The following is a 16,446-nucleotide window of genomic DNA, read 5'->3' as shown; positions in this document are numbered from 1 at the left end:
GCCGCTAGGGCCATTTCCAGTTGCTCAGACGACATGATGAAGGTGATGATGAAGGTGAAGCTCGTACAGAGTGTCAGGAATGACTGAAACCCTGCTCCGGTAAGCCCACCCTTATACACCAAAGAACATTATAGCAACAATGTTGCTACCCACACCTGTGACCGGACCATGAACTACTGACCCCGGTCAAAGGGCCAGCAGTCATGTTCCCCCTTCCTAACCGTCCAGGGGGGCCCCTTAACCACCCACTCGAGGAACGTTGCAAAAACTTCAAAATAGTAGCAGGAGATAGAACACCCCATGGGCAAAAACATGTCAAAATAATAGTAACCCTGAAAAAATATACCCAGCAAGTGAAAACAGGCTGGATGGATAGGAAGGAGTCGAAAAGCGGACTCGATGTCCGCCTTAGACAGAAAACAACCCGAACCCGCTTCACGAACCAACTCGAGTGCCCTATCGAAAGACGCATAATGAACTCTACTCTCAGCCTTGTCAATTCCATCATTAACAGAGACACCCGGAGGGTAGGACAGGTGATGGATGAGGCGGAATTTGCCTGGCTCTTTTTTGGGCACTAGCCCGAGCGGAGAGACTCTAAGATTGGCGAAAGGAGGGGAAGAAAAGGGGCCAGCCATCCTACCAGCCTCTACCTCTTTTTGAAGCTTGTCCGCTACTACTTGCTCATTCAATCGCACAGATTGTAAGTTTTTGGAACTGGAAGGGGAATCAGATGGAACAAAAGGGATCCAGAAACCTCTAGAAAAACTATCCTCCAACAATAAAGCGTCGCGCCGTTTAGTGTACTGGGCGAGCCACGGGCGCATCCTTTGGACGCTCACCCGCGTCCTCACCCTTACCTGAGTCGTCCTTACCCTGTCTACCCCCGGAACCTCTACCTTTTTTAAAGCAACGCAGTGCTGGGTGTGCTCCCCCACAGTGGGAGCATTCATGTCTGAATCTGCAGGAATTATACCATCTACAATGGCTCTCATTGTAGAGCCAGCAGAGTCCCCTCTTGGAGGCCGCCGCCGCCGCTGTTCCTGAGGCAGCAGCGGCGGCGCCCCGAAAGGGCAGAGGCCTAGCAGGAGTCATAAGCAACAGCCACAGGTTGCCATCCTGCATGTCAAAACGCAAACCAGGACGCACCGCCATTTTTTGGCGGAACTGCTGATCGTACAGGAACCAGCACTGACCACCGTAAACTTTGTAAGCACCCCAAATCAAATCAAGATACGCAAACAAGGAAGGACTCCGTTCAGGGAATTTTTCACACAGAATTGCAGAAAATGCAGAAAAACCCTGCAACCAATTACCAAAGCTCCTGGGAAGCTGTTTAACCTTATCCGAATCGTGACCCTCCGGCCTCCTTGGTCTGTCAACTGACTCCCTATCTGGGGGAACTAGAGTCAGAACATCAACAAATTCCCCTCGCCAAATTTTGTCTTTAATGTCAGCAGGAATATGCATGCCCAAAGGTGACAACTCACATGCAGAAGCCGGAAGAGAAACCAAAGGAGCACTGTCTCCATGGCCTAAAGCAGCTGGGTTACTATTAGCAGCTGGATGAAGGGTATCAAGCCTGTCCACCACTGCCTTTAGCAGCTTAACCAGATCACTCCCACCACTCCCAGCCGGAACCCCTGGACAACTAGAGGCAACATCCCATGCCCTGTGCTCCCAAAACTCACCACCAGGGGCAGCTGCAGACGTGACAGGCAACTGTTGAGGCTCATGCAGATCATCCTCAGAGGTGTGCAGGTCGAGATCCGGATCCGGCTGCGATGGTCTAGGAGATGCCGTCCGTCTTCTAGCCACTCTCGGGTGAGAGCGCCGCTGGGGGGATAAAACCGGGGCCATCCGCTCGCTAGACGGACGCCCATGCCCCCGTGATGTAACGGTGAGCTGCGGGTGCTCCGTCTGCCTGCCAGCAGACGAGCTCTGGCGTCTGCTCCCTCGCAGCCGTGGATGCGTCATCCGCTGTGCGCATCATCGAGAGCGACTGACGCAGGCTTCTGGAACGCCCCCGTCTTCGCGCCGCACTGCTGGAGCCGCGGCCTGACCTCGTGGCTCTCCGGACGGGCGACTGAGAGGCTGCCCGGCGCGGCCGGCTGACGGCCGAGACCGGAAGACTGGTAGGAGACTCGGCATCCCCAATCGCCTCCTCGGGAGCCACAGCCAAAGACGGCACTCCTCCCCCTCGTGCCCGCCGGACCGGGCTTGGGCTAAGACGTACCGGAGGGCGGGAGCGTCTCGTTCTTCGCCCTCTCACCGCGGGCACCACTTCTACTGCAGCCGGCGAGCCATCCTCGCTTTGTGCCTGCAGCATCAGGTCCTGTAGGGACGTTCCACCATTAGCTGCAGCATATGCTCGCAGCAAGGTGACAATTTGAGTAGCGTCCATTTCAATTATAGGAGTAGGCTCACTGTCGCTGTCTCTATCTTCTTCAATTTAAATTATTATTTATTTTTTTTTGGAAGGTAGGAGAACCGAACAGCAGAACAGGAACGTCTGGAAGCTGCTGTTGGTACAGGAAAAAGAGGTAAGAGTCACCTCTTCACCTTCCTATAAACCCTAATAGCTGCAACATTGTTGCAGCTACCCACCAATGAAAGGAAGCTTACTAAACCACCATGCATGGGCCAGCAGTCATGATCCCCCTTTCCTATAGGTCCAGGGGGCCCCCTTTATAAAGTCAACAACGTGAATCCTATAAGCGTAGCAAAAAGTCAAAAGTCCAATGAAATACCGCGAATAATCAATAACTGCTCATATAAAAGGCGCTGACTCCTGCGTGCCGTGTTCTGCGTTGGCTCTCTGAAAAGCCAGGACCTTCTCAACGTACATCAGAAGGTCACCTTGGAGTTTATTAAACACTATCCATGATTCTGTTTGGTCCATCAACAAAACTAATTTTGAATTGCGCCCATTGCAGATACGAACACAAAAGTTACAAATTTGGAGAGCAGGGTTTCTGCTCTAGAGAAGAAGCTGGCATCCCTCCAGAAGGGTAAGTTTGATGCTTCAGGACCCACCTGAGACCCAGAAACCATGTAGTCTTATTCTGACATCATCATTATTATATGCTCTCTGGTATCCTAACCCAAATTGTCCTGGTCTTTCTGCTCTCTGGTATGACTTGTTCTGGATTGTCTTGACCACATGGTCCATCCTCCTGCTATGGCCCTTGGTTTCCAGTTAACTCTGACTGGTTCCGTTCCTAAATGTCATAACAATTCAGATGTTCTTTCCAAGAATATTTTATCCAAAGGTTTTTTTTTTAACCAAATCATCAGTTGAAATATCTCTTCGTTTAATAAACGATACATTATGAAAGGTCAATGTTGGCTGGTTTCTCCTGAGAGAAGGACCTAAATAACGTTAAACAGTTAAATTATCTGTTTTGGCTATGCACAGCCCAAGGCTTCTTCTGGAGAAACCCACCGATGTTTGACCTTCACAGTGTTTTCTTTGAGGATATTAAAATAGTTTCGTCCTGTTTGGCAGTTCTCTACTTCGAAGCTGGAGCGATCTCCTCTGGGAACAAAGTATACATGAGCAACAGAAAGGAAGCTGATTACGCCACTGCAAAAGCCAACTGTGAACAGTTCCAGGGGACGCTGCCGACTCCCCAAACCAGCGCCGAGAACGCGGCCATCTCCCAGATTACGAAAGCCTTTAACAGGAGAGTGTTCCTTGGCATCAATGACATTAAAGATGAAGGGGTTTTTGTTTATCTCAATGGGAACAAAATTGGGTATAAAAACTGGTACCCGAAACAACCGGATGGAAAAAGGGGTGAGAACTGCGCTGAGATGATGGAAATCGGACAGTGGAACGACCGGGCCTGTGGCGCTAGGAACATAGTCTTGTGTGAATTTTCATTGTGATGACTACATTATTAGTTTCATTTTAAAACATTAAGGTTTTAATAAGATTATATCGTTGTTACATTAACAATATAAAGGAGAACTTCACAGCCTCTACCATCATCTAATCAACATATTACTGTTATCTCCATCATGGTGCACAATCCGCTCCTTCCTCCGTGTCACAAGTAGATCCGCGTCCAGGCCCTTCTTTTATAACGCAGTCACATGACCGCGGGCATGAACCACGTCGCCAGCACTTTATGGTGACCTCTTAAGCTTAGGTTGACCTAGTTCCTGGTGGATTCCTCTATTTACGCTTCAGGCCTACACTTCTTTCTCGCCCTTTGCTGGTGAAGCCGGGGAGTTTTAGCTTCTTGATTCCCGACTCGGCCTGTTCCTGTGACCATGAATCCTGTCTGCTGATTCATCTTGGTTCCTATCCAGTGTGTTTTTGGTTCCTGACCCAGCTGTGACCTACGACTTTCCTGTTGCTACTGTTTGACTACCTTGCCTGTTTGTTCCTTGGTTCCTGGCCTGATTTGACCTTGTCTCTACCTATGTCGTCCTGGGTCACCACCTCGTTCTGACCGGCCTGCTTCTGTGTTTGGCCTCTCCGCTGTCCAGTCTCCACATCAGGGTTCCAGCTACCAACACTCAGCGTTACACCTCTCCTGAAGTTCTCTCTCTTCTCCTCGCCCCACCGGTACAAGGGCTGTCTGAACCAATCAACAACAATCAGCAACTTAACAACAGGGGAGGGATAACCTAATGGGGATGAATCCTGGAGAATTTGTTCTTGTTGAACGGAACGTTATCCTTTTGTAGGGACTATAAGAGACCTACAAATTGTGAAGAATGTATATTAAAGCACATTTCTTGTCTGTATCACTGTACAATAAAATATGAACTGGATAAAGATTGGGCCGGATGGTTCTTTTCTGCTTTCAGTTTCTATATGACCGGCTTGTTCTTTTTCATGTTTATTTTAAGGGGTATGTTCTGGATCTTTGTCCTCTCAGTATCCTGTTACAGTGAGCTATGGTACATGTTTATTAATGGAGGAGAAGTGAAACTACAGCTGGAGCCTGTATTTGTTCAGTGGGATTTACTGAAGATCAGATAACCTGCAGAGGTCAATCCCCTGCACAAAAACTCAGTATAGTACAGTATGATGTAAATAGCCGCAGGAAAAGCCTCTTTGGGGGCCATAAAATGGATTGGGTATTCCCGTTAACACTGGTATCAGCGTGGATATCGCTGAAAGCACTGATTGGAGGAGCAGAGATCCAAGGGGATCCATATAGACACTGCAGAGAACCCTCGCCTGGGTCAGAGATGCAGGACTACAGTGCCCTGCTTCGTGATCACTGTGTGATCTGCTACAGTGGAGGTCATAGTGTCAGCAGTGCAAAAATATAAAAATCTAAATAATAAGAAAAGAGAATTTCATACACTAACCACTAGAAACGCCTAATAGCCATACCACTAGAAAAAAAAATATATTTTTTTATTTATAAAACCTTGACTCCCCTCTAGAAGTAGGGGGGTAGATGCTGGGCTTTTTTCTGCAGAGGTCCCTATCCCATAGGAGAAATCCTAATCAAAATTACTAAAAAATAAAAATAAAAAAAATAATAATAATAAAAATAATATTCAAAAATAAAAAAATATATATAATTCATTTTGAAATTTCACCTAGTTCTCTAGATTTCAAGTTCCTCCAAAAAGCTTACCCTGCTATGAAAAACATTATAAAGTCAACAACGTGAATCCTATAAGCGTAGGAAAAGTCAAAAGTCCAATGAAATACAGCGAATAATCAATAACTGCTAATATAAAAGGTGCTGACTCCTGCGTGCCGTGTTCTGCGTTGGCTCTCTGAAAAGCCAGAACCTTCTCAACGTACATCAGAAGGTCACCTTGGAGTTTATTAAACACGGAGTTTCTAAAATATGTATCGAGTGAGGAGCTAGTGGAATAAATATATCTCAAGAGGTGAGTAGTCTGACCCGATTGAACCAGATTATTTTAATTTATTTATTATTTTAATTAGTATCTCCAGCCTTCGTTCTATCCATCTCATTACAGGTCGGACGAAAGCAGACAATGCGTCATTATCTAAAAGTGCTAACGTTGGTGGCGGCTCTGGGCTTTTCATGTTGCGAGCTTTCCGATAAACCCACCTGCTCAGTTGTTCAAGGGCTTCCGGGTCTTAATGGAAGAGATGGACGAGACGGGGTCAACGGTCAAAAGGGCGACCAAGGTACCTCATGATAAATTCCAGCCTTAGATGTGTAGATCACGTTGACCAAATTTATGTTTTGGGAACCAACATAAAGCACTTTTGGCCATAAATACTAAGAAATACAAAGGAATATATGGCTCTGTCTAGAAGGTTTAATTTTAAGGTAGTCCTTTTTAATTTGTGATGTACGATTTCATAATACATTTGATTGACGAGTAGCAATTCCACAAACCTCAATTCTAGTTCCTCAGAGTATGTATGTGCTCTGAAATATGACCTTTTGTACATCACGTGTATACACTGAGCATATCTACTGTCTCAGATTCCTGAAGATCAATATTTTGAAGATACTGGACCATACCATTGTAGGCATCCTTTATTGATTAGTCCTCTTAGTTCATCTAGAAACCTTCCTGTGGATTATTTAATAGTATTGATTATTATATTATTAAATCTAATTTATTATGACCACATTGTGACCATCAAGTTTTATTACTAAAATTGGCTGAAATTATAGGCCCATTGCATCATACTTAAAAGCTCATGCTATGGGTTGTGTGTTGTATCAAATGATGTAGCCAGACATCATTATACCTCGATCCAATAATGTTCAACCCTGACTGATATATATTTTTTTCTTTATTCAAACATAAAAGGACCAATGGGGCAAACTGGGCCTCCTGGTTTAAGAGGCATCGATGGACCCCCAGGTAAAATAGGACCTCCGGGTCAGAAAGGAATCCAAGGGGAAAAAGGATCAATTGGTTTACCAGGTAAGTGGTTAAAAGCTACCTGTTGAAGCCATTTATTTTCTAGAAGTTTGAGAAACAGAAATCTGACAAAAATGAAAAAATATATATATTTGACCACTCAGGCCTCCTTATCTTTTTTTAGCCATGCTTTAGCTCCCATGTAGAGCGAATTGTAGAATAGCCAGCATAATTTTTTTTTTAGAGCTTCAAACATCTATGGAGCCCTTCAACTCGACTTTTTGCTTCATTTCACGAATTAGCTTCTGGACACAAAAATGAATAAATTCAGGTATTATTCCTGAGAGGCCACCTCAAAATTCCAGGTGAATCACTTATCCACTACTCCAACAGGTGGATCTTGGGCCGCTCTTTACTTCTGCCTCTCCTTGGCCAAGTTGTTCCTGCGTGCTCTTCACACACCTGCCTCTCGTTCGGCAATTATAATCCGGGCATTATCCTTGAGGCTAGAGAATTGTGTTCCTGGCCTTGTATACTGAGCTACTGATTTGCTGCATCTGATTCATCTTCTGTGTTTGACCCTTTGCTTTGGGCTCTGACCTCGTTCTAGTGTTTGTCCCTTGGTACCCCGATGACCATGATATTCTGGTTTATGACTTTTTCTTGGACTGCGACTATTCTTCGGATCATCCTTTGTACCGTGCATTGGTCAGCATCCACTACCGATCTGCCAGCATCCCTGCCAGAGGGCTTCCAGCCGTGCTCCCGCCTCATGCCCTGCCAGAGGGCTTCCAGCCATGCTCCCGCCTCATGCCCTGCCAGAGCGCTTCCGACTATGCTCCTGCCTCGTGCCCTGCCAGAAGGCTTCCAGCCGTGCTCCGGCCTCGTGCCCTGTCAATGTGGTTCCAGTTCCCCACCAACCGGGCCACTGAGAGCTTTTTATTCCAATCCTGTTTTCTGCGTGTATTAAGATTGTCAACCCAAGTTTATATCCTGCTTATTCCCAGAACACCTATAGATGAAGACTAGGGCTAAAGAGGAGAGTATCTGAACTGGATCCATTGTTAGCCTCCCTTCGGCATTGCTCTCAATCCAAGCCTGCTCCTACACCGAGATTCCTACCTGATCTAGCACCCAGTGCCCTTACAATCCTCTTGGCCTGGTCGGGGAGATCAGAGGATCTCCTCTACCATGCCATTCCCCCATTGCACACAAAAGGGTCCATTGGGGCAGCTACCTGGGACAACAGGACAGCGCTAGAAAATTGGGACTGTTGGGAGGTCTCAATGACCTATTTTGCTCCCTTTAAGAGACATTCTGTTCCCCTGTCACTGGAAATCTCATGTATAAATTTTATTTTAGATGTTTCTATGGCTACAAAAGTCTCATACTTGGAAAACAAAATTGCCGAACTAGAGAAGAGTATCGCAGTTCTCAAACAAGGTAAATTATTTTATGTTTATGACATCGGGCTTCCAGGGTAGAGACATATTCACTGGGGTTATACTCAAGACGATGAAGGTCTTTCTTGATGAGGAACTTTTGTTGGGTCTCCAGACCTCATCCGTCATCCATTTTTCAAGTGGTGGGAAACCAAAAGCACCTTGAAAATCTTGCGATTCCCGTAGGTTGAGCTTGGATTTACTTGTTGATGCTAAACCTATCGTGAAGCTCAGCCCTAGGAGATGTGTTTCAGTATATTTAGAAGACACACATTCTTGAGTATTCAAAGTATAGCTATCTAACAGTAAAGAAACTTCAAAATGCTGTAGTGTTCATGAAAATCACACAATTTCTGTCTGGATTTGCCGAAGCTAAAATGGGGGGCATAACCTTTCAACGAATAAAATGTGAAAAAGAACAAATCAACATCCACCATCTGAAATCATTTCCTATTGTCTCGTTTCAGATACATCAGCATTGTTGGATCAGCAATTCCTTCACCTGTCACAGCTAAATCACGGCATATCCAGACTGGAAGGAGGTAATGTTTTGTTGAATAGGAGGCCAAACGGATAAGACTTTTTTTTAGCCTTTAATATAATGCTGTTTATCTAATTTTTGTCCAAATAAATACCTGCACCTATTTCCAGACCTGGAGGCCGCCATTGCTGTCACTCATGTTATATTTGGCAAATAAAGTCCCTTTCTCCATAGACTTTTATTAGTCAGAGAGTCTGGGTAGTAAATAAGACTGAGCCATTCTATTGTTTACCACAAGCCGTATGAGAAGGGGCCAGAATGTTAGTAGATTAGACTCAAATAACAGACCTAGACCACATTGCCATGATAAATTTTATATCACACAAGGACACTTTATGTTATATATACTATAAATTTCAGTTTTTATGATGCAAGGAAAATTGAAATCGGCGGGAAAAAAGAGATTCGCGACCAACGGAAAGGAACTGGATTTTGAAGCCTCTAAAAAAACATGTGAAGCTGTCGGTGGAAAACTTGCCACTCCTATGAACGACGAGGAGAACAACGCCATCTTGGATATCGTGAAAGAACACAACGCTTACGCGTATTTGGGAATCAGGGAGGGAAAAATACCTGGGGTTTTCCATTACCTAGACGGGCTTCCGGTTACCTACACTCTTTGGAGCCCATCTCAACCTGGTGGGAACGGAGCAGAAAAATGTGTTGAAATGTATACCGATGGGACCTGGAATGACAAGCCGTGCAACTATTACCGTCTCGTCATTTGTGAGTTCTAAATTCGTAAAAAAATTCAAGTCGGCCAAATGTATCTTGTAAATAAATTTCTGTTCTCTGAGTATATTATTCTAACGCAGACGATATTGTGGGATCAACATTTTTTGTTATAACAAAATGTATAAAATACTAAATTTTAAATACTCTTGAACAATGAAATAAAAATTCATTAAAATCATTGTATGACCACTTTATTTCATTTTTTAAACCGTTCAAGGCATTTAAAAGAAATAAATTCTTTACAAATCACCGTTTAGCGCGCGCCGTTAAATACCAGAATGAAATGTCTCCTGGTGAATCAGTCCACAAATGCGCAATTTAAGTTAAGAGCCACTAATCTTAAAAATAATGTTGACGACCTTGAGAAAACCTTGAGAAAACCGTTTATGTTTGTAATACCCAACCAGTAGGAAGCAGTAACTCACTGGATACCCATAGTTGAGAAGAAGGTAGGACACTGTGTCCCCACGAGAGAAAACCTGTCGGCCTCAGAAGCGTTCTTCACCCTCCAACTGGTTCCCCTTAAGGTTGAGGCTTTTTGGGTTTGATGATCCTCAAAGATAGCATATTATTTTTAACTAATTCATATATTTGCCCACGCACACTTTCTTTTTGATAGCTGATGCACCTCAAGATATAGAAATTGTGCAAAAGTAGGAATTCCCCACTATTTCGAATAACAAATAGTGGCCTTAAGGAAAATTCACGTTCCGACGAACGCCAAGACACTCGAAGCTTGGCCGTTCTTCAACAAGCAAAAGATTTCCGCCTAGAAGTGATTCTCTATTTGAAGTTGACCTGAAAACGCCCTAGCCTAGGCTTAGAGGTTAATGAAGGAGTCTTTCTAAGCTTCATCTCTCTCATCTTCTTATATCAATCACGCCTAGTTGGGAAGGCCAATCTATGACTACTCCGGCTTTTGTAGATTCTGGTGCAACAGGAATATTTGTAGACTAAGTTTGACAAACCTTTAAGGTCTGGAATTATTTCTTTTGAAACTAACCCTATAAACATCACTGTTGCCCAACTCCATAATAAAGTTCTTTCAATCAGGCTCATCCTCAGGGCCATCCTTATGGTTCCTGCTCCAAACAGCTCTTAAATACCTATGACTATCACCTAGGCCCTTGCTGTTCTAGAATTTTTAATTCCTCTCTTTTATTAAAAGGCTTTTTATAACTTACTGAAAAGCTTACATGGCTATTAAAACGTCAATAATGTAGATGAATTCCGAAACTGACATTCCAGGAAAAAAGTCGAAAGTCCAATGAGATACTGTGAAAGTAATCAATAACCGTTAATATAAAAGATGTTGTCTTCTAGGAGCCGCATTCTCTGGTGGCTCTCTGATAAACAAGAACTTTTGTGATGAATACGGTAAGCTTTTTTTGGACTTTATAGAACTTATCATTTCTGAAATATGAATTATGCCTGAAGCTGGGGAGAAGCTCTCAGGTGTTAAGCATGTCCTGTTTTATCTCATGTTTAATTTCTACCTCCTTCCCATCTATCCTTGTCATTACAGGTCCAACAAAGTAGACATGCCTCATTATTTTAAAGGGTTAATAGTGACATTTTTGGCGGCTCTGCGCTTTTCACATTGTGATCTTTCCGAGAAACCCACCTGCTCAGTTGTTCAAGGGCTTCCGGGTCTTAATGGAAGAGATGGACGAGACGGGGTCAACGGTCAAAAAGGCGACCAAGGTAACTCATGATAAATTCCAGCCTCAGATGTGTTCTAGTTCCTCAGAGTAGAACACTGAGGCATGTATGTGCTTTAAAATATGACCTTTTGCCCGTCACATGTATGCACTGAACATATCTACTGTCTACCTTTAGGGACAAAACATGTTTAGGAATCAACCTAAAGCTCTCTCATTCGTGAAGAGCAATATTTTCTGATCACAAATAGTGGACCATACCATTTCAGATCAAATGATATATTGAGACATCATTATACCTCGATCAAATATCACTTAAGCTGGACTGATATATATTTTTTTCTTTATTCATACATAAAAGGACCAATGGGACCTCCTGGCTTAAGAGGCATCATTGGACCCCCGGGTAAAATAGGACCTCAGGGTCAGCAAGGAATCCAAGGAGACAAAGGGTCAACTGGTTTACCAGGTAAATGGTTAAAAGTGAATTGCTGAACCCATTTATTAACTAATAGTTTAGACCTCTATTGCCTTTTCATCCTTTTGGGCTGGTCGGGGAGATCAGATGATTTCCCCTACCATGCCATTGTCAGGGGGTTTCAGGGGTATGGCCTTCGTTGTTCCCCTGCCTCTTCGTGTATAAATTGTTTTTATTTTAGATGCATCTATGGCTCTAAAGGTCGCAAACTTGGAAAACAAAATTGCTGATCTAGAGAAGAGTATCGCAGTTCTCAAACAAGGTAAAATATAATCCAAAAACTTTTTTGTTAGGGTTTGCAAATGAACAGGACCAGGGCCAGACTGGGGATCGCTAGGCGTCCCTGGCAGTTTAGGGCTGGCGGCAGCCTACTGGCCAAAGTACGGCCACCGGCTGAATATGCATGGCCACTTGTGTTTATATACTCATGCAGTGTGAGGCAAAAGTCTATCCAACAAACAATTATGCATCAAAATGTGAATGAAATGGTACATAAACATAAAAAAGTTAGATTGAACAACAAATACAAAATGGCGGTAGCGCATCCGTTTAAAGGCATTCAGAAGGGGACTTGACCAACTCATGGGGGGGACTTAAAATTATTATGAAAATAAAAACACTATGTTGTTATTCTGAAAATAACAATTCTCCCTCAGGCGTCAACAGGAAAAATTTAGATAAAAACAATTATACATTTTAAGCCGAGTAGTAGAATCAAGAAATATTCTTTTCACGCATGTGGCACATCAAAATAGTTTCAAAACCTAAAGGAATAAAACCTTAAAATCTGATTAGAAGTAAAGAAATAAGAAATGATTCCAAATTTCCTTGGCTGGTCCAATAGCTTGGATATAACCCCCTTACAGGACTTTCAGGACCTGCTGGTATTCCATGGAATACAGGGACCGATGGGGGAAAGGCAGACTTTGGACTTCCAGGGTAGAGACATATTCACTGGGGTTATACTCAAGATGATGAAGGTCTTTCTTGATGAGGAACTTTTTTTGGGTCTCCAGGCCTCATCCATCAGAAAGATCTATCGAAATCTTTCTAGTGGTGGGAAACCAAAAGCACCTTGAAAATCTTGCGATTCCCGTAGGTTGAGCTTGGATTTCCTTGTTGATGCTAAACCTATGGTGAAGCTCAGCCCTAGGAGATGTGTTTCAGTATATCTGGAAGACACGCATTCTTGAGTAATCAAAGTATTGCTATCTAACAGTAAAGAAACTTCAAAATGCTGTCTGGATTTGCTGAAGCTAAAATGGGGGGCATAACCTTTCAACGAAAAAATGTGAAAAAGAACAAATCAACATCCACCATCTAAAGTAATTTTCTATTGTCTCGTTTCAGATACATCAACATTTTTGGATCAGCAACACCTTCGCCTGTCACAGCTAAATCACGGCATATCCAGACTGGAAGGAGGTAATGTTTTGTTGAATGGAAGGCCAGAAACACTTTTTTTTAGCTTTTAATATAATGCTGTTTATCTCCTTTTTGTCCAAAAAAATACCTGCACCTATTTCCAGACCTGGAGGCCGCCATTGCTGTCAGTCACGTGATATTTTGGGTGACTTTCCCGGCTCAAACACCACACTGAGCTGATGTTTTATGGCAATGCAAATAAAGTCCTTTTCTCCATAGACTTGCATTAGTCAGAGAGTCTGGGTGGTAGTTAAGACTGAGCCATTCTATTGTTTACCACAAGCAGTATGAGAAGGGACCAAGTTGTTAGTAGATTGTACTCAGATAACAGAACTAACCACATTAGCATGACAAATTATACAAGGACACTTTATGTTATATATACTATATATTTCAGTTTTTATCATGGAAGGAAAATTGAAATCAGCGGGAAAAAAGATATTCGTGACCAACGGAAAGGAACTGGATTTTAAAGCCTCTAAAAAAACATGTGAAGCTGCCGATGGACAACTTGCCACTCCTATGAACGACGAGGAGAACGACGCCATCTTACGCGTATTTGGGAATCAGGGAGGGGAAAATACCCGGGGTTTTCCATTACCTAGACGGGCTTCCGGTTAACTACACTCTTTGGAGCCCATCTCAACCTGGTGGGAAGGGAGCAGAAAAATGTGTTGAAATGTATACCGATGGGACCTGGAATGACAAGCCGTGCAACTATTACCGTCTCGTCATTTGTGAGTTCTAAATTCGTAAAAAAAATTCAAGTCGGCCAAATGTATCTTGAATAAAAAAAAATTATGTTCTTGGCGTATATTATTCTAACGCAGATCATATTGTGAGATCAAAATTTCTTATTATACAAAATTTATCAAAGATACTGAAATTTTCATGCCGTTGAACAATGAAATAAAATTTCATTAAAACCATTGTACAACCACTTTATTTCATTTTTATACTGTTTAAGGCACTTTTAACACGTTTCCCCATTGAAAAAAATATAAAATTACGAATAACAAAAAAAAAAAAAAAAAATTATTAAAAGGGGGGATTTTTCTTTTTGTCCAACTGGTGGCAGAAGAGAGCTGTAAGAGAAATTAACAATTAAAATAGAATATTTTTTTGGTCTCAGTGCCTTATTGTACCATAAAGTGTAAAATACAAGATTTAGTAATAATGAAAAAAAAAATCTAATACAAATAAGCTTTTAAAATATTGTGTTGACCAAAAATTTAGAGTGTAGAAAAATAGAATCCAAGAATTCTGAAGCCCCAATATGTGTCACAGAACTCTCCCGGGTTAACTTGGAATCTTCAGGTGAAGCACTGTTTCACACCCTGGTGGATTCCAGATGAATGGCCTATACACTACCCCACCAGTTGGATCTTGGGTTGCGGTTTTACTTCTGCCTCTCCTTGGCCATGTTATTCCTCCGTGCTCTTGACACATGGCATTATCTGAGCCTCAGGGCTAGAGCATTGTGTTCTTGGCCTTGTATACTGAGCATCTGATTTGCTGCATCTGATCCGTCTTCTGTGTTTGACCCTTGGCTTTGGACTCTGACCTCGTTCTGGTGTTTGTTCCTTGGTACGCCGCTGATCACGATATTCTGGTTTCTGACTTTGGCTTGTACTGTGTATTGGTCAGCACCCACTACCGCCTGCTGGCCTGCTGCTTTCTATTCTTTTCCTGCTGGTCTGCTATCGCATACCAGTCTGCTGCGGTCTGCCAGCATCCCTGCCAGAGGGCTACCAGCCGTGCTCCTTCCTCATGCCCTGCCAGTGTGCTTCCAGTTCCGCACCAACCCAGCCACTGAGAGCTTGTTATTCCAAGCCTGTTTCCTGCCTTTATTAAGCTTGTCACCCCAAGTGTATATCCTGCCCAGAACACTTATAGATGGCACCCAAGAGGAAGACTAGGGCTAAAGTGTAGAGTAGCCCTGAACTGGATCCATCATCAGTGTGCCTTCGTGTGCTCCTAGGCATGGCACAATATGTACATGTTCTTTGTACTGTAAACAGTCCTTGTGAAATAGACACACCGTGTGGATCATAAAATGTTTGTTTTCTGTGATCTCACGGCTATTCTGCACATTATGAAGACTATCTATTTAATAGGCCTGATGTTCAACATGCCTAGTATGGATACAAGAGTTCAGGTATTTTGTCCACACACAGTTTAATAGAGTGTAATAAAAGAGGCGGACGGCACCTGGCGTCTGTCATGCCCCTCTCACCCTTACCTGTTCTCCCCAGCTGTCTACCCAGGATCGCGGTAGTGTGGTAGGCCACAGCCGTGGCCTAAAGTTAGAAAATACTTCCAGGTGTTGCCTAGACCTCAGCATAATGTTGTACACCTGTGGAGGGGAGGTGAAGCCTGTCTCCACCATCGGCTATCCACCAATGATGTTCATGCAGAGAAACAGTGAGCGAGGGGCTGTGGAAGCACTCCCCTCTGGTAACCAATCCAGTGAGGAGCTTGTACAGCACTGGGGAGGAGTAGATACCTACAGCACTATAAAAACCCCTCAGACTGTTACACTTTACTCCAGTGTTCCAGAGCTTTGGTTCCTGTGTGTTCTAGGACTCCAGATTCCGGTTCTTCTTCACTTGCTTTGCTACAGACTCTACATTGGATTATCCGTTACCTGACCTTTGGCTTTCCTGTTGGACTACCCCGTTTCTCTATTTCCTGACCTTACCTTGGATTACTGTTTTTCCCTGATTGCCGCCTACCCTGATTTATTGGACTGTTCCTGACATCGTCTGCTCTTGTTCTCCAAAACCAATCCTGGGTTCAAAGTAGACCTTAAAGCACCCTAGCCGCAGCTTGGAGGTTAATGATGGAATGTTTCTTAGCTTTCTAACTTTATATCTCTCTCGTCTTTTACCAATCACGCCTAGTTGGGAAGGCCACTCTGTGACAACTCCGGCATTTGCAGATTCTGGTGCGACAGGAATGTCCGTAGATTAAACCTGATAAACCCTTAAGGTCTTGAATTATTACTTTTGAATCTGAATAATTCTTTTGAAACCTTAAAAAAACTCACGTAAACCACGAAACGTGATTGTTCTCCCCATGAAGTTCCACCATGAAACCCAGCCAAATCGAGGATGACCGTAGATGGCCGCTACATGGCTGAAAAGGCTTATGCGGCTATTAAAACTCCACAATGTCAACAATGTAGATGAATTCCGAAACTGACATTCCGGGAAAAAGTCGAAAGTCCAATGAGATACTGCTGAAAGTAATCAATAACCGTTAATATAAAAGACGTTGTCTTCTAGGAGCCGCATTCTCTGGTGGCTCTCTGATAAACAAGACCTTTTGGGACCA

General features: G+C 43.4%; 1 protein-coding gene across 1 annotated transcript; it reads left to right on the top strand.

Annotated features, from left to right (window-relative positions):
- Window positions 1–3,447: 3,447 nt before the first annotated feature.
- Window positions 3,448–3,891, top strand: LOC149278184 (pulmonary surfactant-associated protein A-like). The gene has a single exon (XM_089502219.1). It carries the CDS (start codon window positions 3,448–3,450, stop codon window positions 3,889–3,891), a length of 444 nt encoding a protein of 147 aa, XP_089358345.1.
- Window positions 3,892–16,446: the final 12,555 nt, after the last annotated feature.

This window comes from Sceloporus occidentalis, unplaced genomic scaffold (genome assembly GCF_023333645.1).
Source record: "Sceloporus occidentalis isolate IW3139 unplaced genomic scaffold, rSceOcc1.0.p SCAF_198, whole genome shotgun sequence".
NCBI lineage: Eukaryota > Metazoa > Chordata > Lepidosauria > Squamata > Phrynosomatidae > Sceloporus > Sceloporus occidentalis.
Note: the sequence above shows the minus strand (reverse complement) of the source record. Positions and strands in the feature narration are given on the sequence as shown.